At 36.3% G+C, this 10,791-nt stretch overlaps 1 protein-coding gene across 1 annotated transcript in view; it reads left to right on the top strand.

The window, feature by feature from the left end:
* Positions 1–10,454, top strand: part of LOC111088837 (fasciclin-2-like) — a 66,504-nt gene extending 56,050 nt beyond the window's left edge. The window contains exons 6-7 of the mRNA XM_022399938.1: positions 491–650; positions 10,294–10,454. Of these exons, the coding sequence (XP_022255646.1) occupies positions 491–650; positions 10,294–10,454 (321 nt within the window). The remainder of the gene's footprint in view (positions 1–490; positions 651–10,293) is intronic.
* Positions 10,455–10,791: the final 337 nt, after the last annotated feature.

The raw sequence follows: 10,791 nt of genomic DNA, 5'->3' as shown, positions 1-10,791 counted from the left end.
CCTCCGGTACCCCCATGTATCGTTCCACTATAACTCCCGACCCCCCCCCCCCCACGTGGCATAGCAGTAAGTCTGTAGACCTATAACGCTATTTCAGGTTTCAAGACTCAAGATGGTCACAGCACAGTGTAGCTTTGTGCTTAACTATAAACTAACAAATCCAGTACGTATAGATACAGTGTAAAAATTAATATGGCACATATGATGATGAATTGTAAAGTTGCATTACATTCTGAGAATTACAGATTATAATTTAACTATTAATTATAAATACAAATACTTATGAACATATCAATAATTCATTTATGTAAGGAATAATTTATAACAAAGATTAATATAATTTAGTATGCAAAAATAATGATACTAGTTTTTACTTTATAATAACATGTGATAGTTTTTGTTAGTTTGGTATTGAAAAATGTTCTTAAAGTTTCAAACCAATTACATTAATAGTAAATGCTCATAAATAGTACTTTTGGACTTCATGTAGGAGTATAAAAACATGAGCAAAGAACAAGGCTATGATGTCGATAAGGACAAGGGCACATTAACTATACTGAAAGTTGAAAAAGAAGATAAAGGAAAATATACATGTGTGGCAAAAAATCCTGCTGGTGAAAATAGAAAGACAACAACATTAATGGTGATTTGTAAGTAAATTTTCAGTACAAATTTAGTATTTCTTTAAAAGTTGTGACAAACTGATCCAAAAAGATGGTTTAAAACAAAACATATAAAAGTAAAAACCATAGTTTTTAGCAGCAATTTTTGCTTTCTTCAATGACATCTGAGGAAAACAACAGTTACCACTGAGCACCTGACTTTTGAATTTTTGACATAATTGTTAAACTAGTGGGCCACATTATTTTTAATTCAATATATTACCTGTCTCTCAAGATCTTATTGTACACATTTGATGGTACTTTTAACAATTTTGAATACACTTTTTTATTTTTAATAATAACTGCTTCAATTGCTGTGTAGTTTTTTTAAAATTACTATACTTGATATAATATATCAAATTATATGTATTTTATCGAACAAAACAAGCCCAAACAAAAACAAAATTAAAAATGCTGCATAACTTAAAAGGATACACAGGGTATAGGCTATAGTGTGGGATACAAAACGTGTACTGAGTTTTGGAGGTGACTGCAGAAGTAGGACCCACTTTGTTGTGAGGACACACCATCTATCAATCATAACCTTCATTTGCCAGTCTAATATGAAGAAATTCATAAAAAATCAAATAAAATCATCAAAAGAAATACAAGTTAGGAGAGCAAGATATTCGTGCTCAAGCCCACAGAATACAACATCTATATCACCCTTCACTGCCTGAAGACTGTTGTGAGAAGGTGACTCCACTCCAAAGTAAAGAAAAATGAAATACAGCCCTACCACTTGGGGGTAAGTAAGATAAATGTCTGAGGTTGGCATTCCAGCCCTCATTATAGTAGTAAATCCCTAATGTAACTTAATTAATAGTACAATGGATACATTATACTAGTATAGAGTTATAAAAGCCCAACCAAGCTATCTAACTAACCACCCATTAAGTCCACTGTAGTGGAGGTTAAGACTAATAGACAGTGTATCCCAACCACAATGTGGGTCCTACTTCTCAGCTACCTCCAAAACCCAGGACACATTTTATATCCCACACTATAGCTTGTACCCCAGAGATACTTTCAATTTTATTTTTTGTTTGGGCTTGTTTTGTTAATTAAAATGTCATTTATCACAGGTTTGGATTTGCTGTTTTTAATGTAGTCCTTCCTTTTGGTTTCTCATGTAGCTTTGCACGAAATTCAAACCAAAGATTTTAGTTTTGTTTTGCTTGACTGTTTAAATATTAATTGTCTATACATAAAATTAATCTGTGTGTATATATATATATATATATATATAAGTATTATGTATTGATATGTATAAATATACTTACATACATGTACTTCTATTAACACCTCCCATATCAGCAAATTGAGTAAGTTTATGTTAGTCAGAAAAAAAGTGATCCATTGTTTATTTTTCTTTTTTTTGAGCAATATCATTAGCCAGAAAAAGACAATTACTTAGCCTGTTTTTGGTTTTAGTGAACCACTGGCTGCTCCAAATCAATGGATTGAAATTGCTGATGACTGTTTCGAAGACTGTAAGAAATTGTAATTGATATTCAAAATGGTACTATTATCTTACAAATGTAAAAGGACTAGATATTCAAAAGGCAAAACGGCCAAAAAGCAAGTACTAATAATGCAGTGAATTGCTTGAAGAAAACAACCATGGCCAAATTACAATGAGAATATTAATGATGAAGATGTAAATTATGAAAATGACGATATGTATTTTATTGAAAATGATATATTGGTCTTAATTGAAGGAAGTGATGATAGCGATGATAATAACAAAAAAATCATATGAAAGTGAATCCTTTAATTCTATTGATAAAGCAACTAGCATTTTATTACTAAAGAAAATATGCTGTATTATTTTAACCAGTGATGCAGACCAATTATTGCTTAACATACAAAAACAAACTGTACAAGATAGCAGAGAAACCAAAGAAATCATATCTAGTAACATGTTAAAGAAAAATATATAGCAAGTACAATCAAAATTTCTACTGCATTCCATCTAGGGAAGGGTGTTGTTAGCTCAATTTTTGTGCTTCACTTACAAAATGACAAAGTTTTCCATTGGTGTGAAGTTGACATCAAAATCCAACAGACAACCTGATGTTTTAGCTTGATACAGTGTATTTTAAATGCATTCTGAATGAGGCTGTTTCCAAAACATACTTACCTCGATTGCTAGGGTTTCTTCCTTTGCCCATCTAAGCGTTGGTCTGATTTTTTCTTGCTTGCTCCAGTCTTTTATGCCCCACTCAATTGCCTTTGGTGATATTTAACTCATGATCCTTTCCACCTACGTCAATGCACCCTCTATCTTGGTACTGTATATAAGCATCTCATTCAGATAATATTATCACTTTTTCACGACAAAGCGTTCAGGAAAAGGTTTCTCTGTATTGTGACTGTTAGAGACACTTGGTGCGATATTTGCATCACCTAGTTTCTTTCCATGCAATTAAATAATTATAAGTATTTCAATTATGACACGGCAATTCTGGCACAGAGGCTAATCAGCCCTTCCCTATCCCACTTCTGCTGTCGAGCATCGCTCAACAGTCGGGGGTGGGGGTGGAAACCATTCTCAGTTGAGGCTGTCTGTGATCTGATTCGTAGTAAGATGGAGAGATGGAGACATATATTAGATCCAGGGGTTTCTGAGGCAGCTTTTGCTGATGATTCTGGACATTCTTTAGAAAATTTAGACTTGCTTTTTCCGGCACCTTCCTTTACTAGGTTGGCTTCTCATGAGGCAAATTTGAAGCAACCACCACCAGCTCATTTTCTTCAGTTAGTTAATCAGGTGTGTGATGTTCTGTGTTTTTCCACAGTTGCCATTGAGTCTACTCTTTCCTTGTTGGGGGAAAGGTCAGAGGGCAAATACTTAGTTCTTCCTCCATCATCAGATATTGCTGTTCATTTGGGGAAGTTTACCACTCAGTTACGTGAAGGGATAGCTATGCCTTGTCCACCAAGTTTGTTGAAACAACATGCTTTGGCTTACTACCACCAGGGGGTGCATATTTAGATTCCTAACAACTAGGTCTGCTTTTGAAAATGTGAAGTTCTTGAATGGAACCTGTTATCAACTTGAACAGATCACAATTTTTCTCAGATTTGGCTGACCTTCACTACATTTCTGAGGTATTTATCATCCATCTAACTATTGTTGGAAGCCTCTCAACAATCACCACATCCATTTGAAGATGAGTTGGGTTCTTTCTTGACATCTTTCTTAGTATGGTTTTCTGCTTCTGCTATTTCTTAGCTGGTATGTTGTTGGAATTTATTGGGTAGAGATGCCTTGTTGGAGGACATTTGTCTACCATCTTCAGCCCTCTGTGAGTTACATGATGTTTGTGGGCATGCCTGAGGCATTTTAATCCTGGATTGATGTTGCCTGTTTCCATTCCTCTTTCTTATCATTAGCCTCTCGACTATCTATGGCTCCTACAAGGAGTCACAGCTCTACCACTGTCTGAGTGTCCCAACACCCGACATCAGTCTCTCATTCCATTGGTGCCCAGAATATATTCTGCCCTTATTATGAGGCTCCTCTTCTTGGTAGGACCATTACCTGTGGCGGCAGTGACTACCCTATAGTGGGGATGGGCTTGGTTACAACATTTTCTGAACAACAGATCCTTAGGTATTACTGGTTCTTGCATCGAAGTTGGTCCTTCAGTTCACATCTCCACCACCATTATCCCCCCCCCCCCAATCTGTAGTGTTTTCACTTCCAATAGATCATTGGATTGTGGACCTTTCTTCCAGGGCTATCACAGAGTTGTTGGTTAAGGGGGCAGTAGAGAGAGTCGACCCTCTTCATCCAGGATTTAATTTTCGTCTATTTGTTGTGCTCAAGAAGATGGTAGATTAGTATCCAATCATTGATCTTTTTCATCTCAACTAATTCACATATCCTCCCAAGTTCATGATGGAGTCATTCCTCTCCCTATGTTTACATTTTTCACCAGGACTGTGGATGACAAAGTTCGACGTGGTCAATGCCTATCTACAGATTCCAATAGCAGTCATCCAGCTGCTTCTCTGCCTTTGTGCACAAGGATCAGGTACTGCAGTTCTGGGCTCTACCCTTTGGGCTAGCATCTGCTCCTTATGTGTTCAGCAGAATAGTACGAGCTATTCATAATCACCTTCATTCTTTAGGCCTGTACACACCTCATTATATAGATGACTGGTTACTCCTGGCACTGTCTCATCAGGTGGCAGAAAGTCACACCCAGATTCTCCTTGCAGAAGCCATCAAGGCAGGCTTTATTATCAGAGTCAAAAAAACCTGTTCTCATTCCAACACAATACATCATTCATCAAGGTTTCTGTTTCAACACATTTCTGAGTAGAGCTCAACTGACTCCCATCCAGCTACATCTTTTCCCACTGCTTGAAGGGTTCTTTCTCTTTTGGGGATGTGGGCTTCACTCAAATATCTCATTCCTTTGGGATGAGCACACATGAGATCCCTATGTAAGCAATGGATCATGAACAGTGATCCACTGAATCACCCCATCTCCTTATTTAGGATCAGCATCTTAGATCTCGAGTGGTGGTTAGATCAGAACAATACTATGCTAGGTGTTCCTCTACCACCAACTTGTCCCGAGATCCATCTCTTCACAGATGCCTCGCTTCAGGGATGGGGTGAATATATCAATGATCAGGAATTCCAGGGCACATGAATGGATGATGAAACTTCCCTTCACATCAATATTTTAGAGCTTCTTGCTGTCCAAAGTGCAATGTCTCAAGGTCTAGAGTTGTTGAAGGGCAAAACTACTATGCTTCATTCTGACAATTCCACAGTTGTTGTCTTACATTTCTGGTCAAGGGGGCACTTGACCATGGGATCTTTGTTTTCAAACATTGGATCTTCCTTATTGGGCTCACTCCCATCATATCAGCCTACTAGCATGTCATGTTCCAGGAGTAATGAATTTAATAGCAGATCAATTGTCTTGACTCAACCAGGTTCTTTCAACTGAATGGATACTACACTGCGAGGTTTTCTGGTGGATTTGCCCTCAGTTCAGAACACTAATGATTGATGCATTTATCACTCATTGTAACTCACAACTACAGATATTATGGTTTCCAGTACCTCATCCTTGGGCATTTGCAGTGGATGAATTCAGTTAGGAATGGACGAGATTGCTCCTGTATGCCTGATTTGTCTGTTACCCGTAGTTTTGGCTATGGTTCGATCCACCCTTGTCATGTGCTTCTGATAGCACTAGATTGGCTGGCTCAATCAAGGTTTCTACTTCTTTGGTATCTTCAAGAATGTCCACTTTCTCTTTGGCCATCTCTGGTGAGACAACCATGATCCGACATTATACATTCCGAAGCTCAAGCTTCGTGCATGGAAATTATGCAGTCCTTCACAAAACATTTGGGTTTAACTTCTCATGTTGCAATGTATTTGTCTCAGTTTCTCCGTGGATCTGCAATACACATTTATCAAAGAAAATGGCACACTTATCGACAATGGTGTCTTACAAGGAAATTGAACCCAATTTGGCCAGATATGCCAACCATTGCTCAATTTTTGATTTGGCTTTTTAACAAGGGTTTAACATAATCTACAATCGCCTTACATGAGGCAGCTTTATTGACTATATTTTGCTCCTGAAAATGTCAGAAATTATTTGAATCCCCAGTGCTATCAGGCATTCTCAAGTCATTTTGTGTCCTTTGTCCCAAAAGGCCTTTTTAGTTACCTAACTGGGACATTAAGGTGGTATCACATGTTTGGTTTCGACACCCATTTGAGCCTTTAGCCCTTTCTACCATCTATCACCTTTCTCTTAAAGTTTATTTGTTGTTGTTGCTGACTTGTGGGATCCTTCAGTTTCCTGTGATTTATCTCAGGTTACCTTGAAAAGGTGGTTTCGAAAATTGATCCCTATTGCTTATTCTGGGCTCTCTTTCCAGGAGAGAGAAAACTTCTGTGAGTCACATTTCATCAGATTCATCATATATCTATGTTCTTAGCTGCCCAGTTGAATTGCCCACTGGAGGACATTGTGCAGGCTGGTATGTGAACCTCTCCCAATACTTTTATCTCACATTATTTACATGATCTGGCAGTTTCTTCCTCTGAAGGTTTTCAACTACCCCCTGTGGCTACCTTGACCACATCTGCTTGATAATAAGGTGAGGTATTTTTTTTCTCTTCTTGTCTCTCTTCTTTACAGGATCCTTTACATCTTTTTTTTCACTAGATCCCACTCTGTGGCAAGTGTTACCCAGGCATGTGGGCTATTTTTCAAACCACTTCTGCACTAGCAACCACTAATTCAATATACTTTATACAGGCTGCAACAGGCTCTGTAGGAATGAGGTGTTCTTTAAGACCACTTAGAGGTTGACCAGGTAGTGTTATTGTACTATGCTGGATTGCCACTCATGGACTATCATGAGTAAATCATAAGGGGATCCTGCCCGTCCCTGCCGATCATTAGATTGAATAAATCAGGGTTGGTTTGATTTAAAAAATTTAGAGAACTTGATTCACCTATTATACTGTTACCAGAGCACTGTTCCACTGTTCCCCAATGAACATGACCCCCCCTCCCCAGATTCTACTAGTTGAGCCAGGGAGTTCTTATCACACCTGGTTTCCAGTCACTGGGGTGGTGGACAGAGGCTTTTCCTCCACTTTTGGAGAAGAGGGTGAAGTTGGATGTTTTTCCATATGTCGGTAGGAGTGGCATCAGCCTATGCGGAGCCTACGTGTAGTACTTGTTCAGATTTGATGCTCAGCTATCTGGTTGGGTTGTGTGTAGCCCTTTTTTTTAATCAATCTTGCTTCCATACATTGGTCCTGGAAGAGGATCCACTGTCTCCTCATAATTCTGAGCACTGTTGTTCCATGTCTTCCCCCTAATTCCGGGGGCAAGTGGAATGTACCTTGCCCACATGTTTTGGGAGTGAGGATAAGTGTTCATAATTCCAGACTAGATGAGTTCTGTTTCCTCAGGTGGAGTAAGACATATACGAACCTGTCATTTCGAGCCTGGGGTGTTGCCTTTCAAACTTATACAGGTTGAAAAGAAGTTTTGTCCACTTCCATGTTGCTTACTTTCTCATCGTGATTCAGGTGGCTGGGAATATATCACTCTGTGGGATCGATTCATAAGTATATATATATATATTATTTGCAGTCCAATTGCCCTTGCCACCAACATTGGATATAGGGCCCATGGCCCTTTAATTCCAATCCCAATTAGTGGAACCTCAGCTATCTGGTTGGGGTCTGGCCTATAGTGATAATGAGTCAGGTAAAATTCCACCCACATTACAGGAATTATGTTCTGGGTGAAGAGCATACCAGTTCTGAATGTAGTGTGGTTTCCCCACTAGGATGTCAGTCTTCTATTGACACACCCATGATCTATGTAGACACTTTCTGTATGGATAATGCACTCACCAGCCTCTCCATCTTAGCAGTATGTGATTCTAGCTATAAGTTGGAGCGAAGGTAAGTATGTTTTGGAAGTTAGCATTTACTTAAATCGAAAATGTATTTCCAATAATACTTACCTCCTTTCACACTCTCCTGCCCTTCCTCCCCACTAAGAGCTGGTGTTAGAGACTGGATTAAATAAATCTCAAAAAAGTGATAATATTATTCTCAATGAGGTGCTTATATACAGCACCAAGATAGAGGGCACATTGACATAGGTGGAGAGGATCATGAGTTAAATATCATCAAGGGCAATTGAGTGGGGTATAAAAGACTGGAGGAAACAAGATAAAATCAGACCAATGCTTAGATGGGCAAAGGAAGAAACCCTGGCAGTCGAGCAATAGCTATAAGTGTGAGAGGAGGTAAATATTATTATGAATACATTTTTGATTTTATAAAATGTTAACTTACAATTGCAGTGCCAATTATCTAACATTCCTAACATATAGATAATATTCATTGATACATCAGTCTTTATGTAGCCATAGCTTCCTTTATTCTTATTATTTTGAAAAAGTTATAAAATCCTTATCATTAATAATTTCATTTAGTATTATTATTTTCACAGTCAAATTCCAAAACCAAATTTTGGTGATTCTACCCCTGGTACAAAATGTTACCCAATTTGGCCATATAACAAATGTTAAAAATATATGTTTGAAAATGTTACACTCTTTTATCTGCTTCTAGAAATTTACAAAAGTAAATGTTGGAACACTTTCTCATCACAAAGGAAGAATTTTTTAAATTTCTAGATGGTAATTGTAAATGTTTTGAATATTTCATAAATTTTGAATTTTTTTTATTTATAACTGTTCAGCAAGTTTAATGTAAAGAAGGAAAATTTTTCATCTCCTGAAGTTTTTGTTTTTTAATAATTATTTTGTACATTTCTATACTGTTTAAGCATTAATGTCCCACTTTAATATATGACCCCCTCAAAAAATACATTAAAATGACTCATTTTATTGAATAAAAACAAACAAAAAACAAATATACAAGTAATTTATAATAACATGACCAAAAATCATTAATGTGGAGTCCCTTTACTTGTTTTGTCATTATGTGATAAACAAAGCTAGAGCAGCATATCATAGCTCATTCATCAGTTTCCTTGAAAACCTGTGTAAATGGAATGAGAATAAAATATGGTAGTTAAATCTAAAATAAGCATTATTTTCGGCCCTGCTTGTAAGAGCTAACTAGTATCAAACATAACATTTTTCTAGGCTTCCCATGATTTAAATGGATTATAAGAGTGATGGAATGAAAAAAAAGCTGTAAAAACTGAAAAATGAAATATTTGTTTTTAAGAAACAGATTATTGTTAAAGATCAAATTATCAAGTTTGGCTTAGCAAAGTAAAATTTAATTTGTTTCTATCTGTAAGCTTATGAACATAAGTCACATATCATTTGACTCGGAGTTTGAAGCAAATGGTCTATATGGTAAAAAGTTAAACAATTAGGATAGAACTTTAAGGCTAAAATTTTGAAAACAAGATTTAGCCTATAGCAAGTTTAAGCGAGTAATCTGGCCTGATGTTCAGACATTTGACTCAATGTATAGGTTGTGGGTTGGAAAATTATTGCTGAACATGCTCACCATTTTAGACTTGGAGGCATTATAATATGATGGTCAACCCCAATATTTGTTTTTAAAGAGTAGCCCAAGAGTTGATGCTGAGTGTTGTGAATTATCTGCCTTCACTCTGATCTTTAACTTCAAATTAAGAACAGCTAGCACAGATAGGCCTTGAGTAGGTTTTTCATGAGATTTAACAAAGTTAAGCAACCATGGAAAAGTTCCAGACTTCAGATTTTTATTTCATATTTTGAATTTTCTAACTTATTCATGTATTATATTACCAGAAAGCTTTTATAAAGGTCTATTTTTATTATTTGTTTCCAATTACACGAAAAGATAAAATTCAAATTCAACATCTCACATATATTGAAACATTGCTCTCTGCTATCTTTTCTATCATTTAGATCTCTCTATTGACAATGAAAAGGTTAAATATATTTTATAGGTCATATGATAACAGGATGTTAAGTTAAGTATGATGGTAATATGTTTCAAAATTCCCTGAATGTAAAAGAAAACAAACAAGAAAGTAGATGAAATATTACTTTTTCCTGTTAGAACATAGATTTGTTTTTATTCTTTCAGCAAAACCAAATATTGTTATGTTAGAAAATGTAACAATACAAGTATCCAAAACAGCAGTGCTTGAGTGTCATGTGACAGGGGATCCAGTGCCAGAAATAACCCTCAGAAAAGATGGAGCAGTTGTTCAAAATGTAAGACAGACTTCATTTATCAAAATGTAGAAATAATCAAATGTTTGTCCAACAATATTATGTTTGTAGAATGCTAGTCTTAGATGTGATTTTTTGCAAGCCAGCTTATTTCAATTTCTTGGTATAAATATAAACTTTATAAACAAAACATAGAGCTTTAGTGATGAAAATAATTTTCTGCAAAAAAAATCTGCTGTATATTAAAAAAATATGTACAACTCATGTAGATGTAACTCTGAAATACTAAAGGCCTTTTCTAGTTGAGTGCCTTCTTCCTGTTGTAATACTGGGCAGGAAAAAAATAGTAGTACCAGTTTGTACTACATGTTTTCCACTCCTTTACTTTAACAAGTTTTCAAAATTTTGT

This window comes from Limulus polyphemus, unplaced genomic scaffold (genome assembly GCF_000517525.1).
Source record: "Limulus polyphemus unplaced genomic scaffold, Limulus_polyphemus-2.1.2 Scaffold4546, whole genome shotgun sequence".
Lineage (NCBI taxonomy): Eukaryota > Metazoa > Arthropoda > Merostomata > Xiphosura > Limulidae > Limulus > Limulus polyphemus.
The sequence above is the reverse complement of the archived record's forward strand: the minus strand, read 5'-3'. Positions and strand labels throughout refer to the sequence as shown.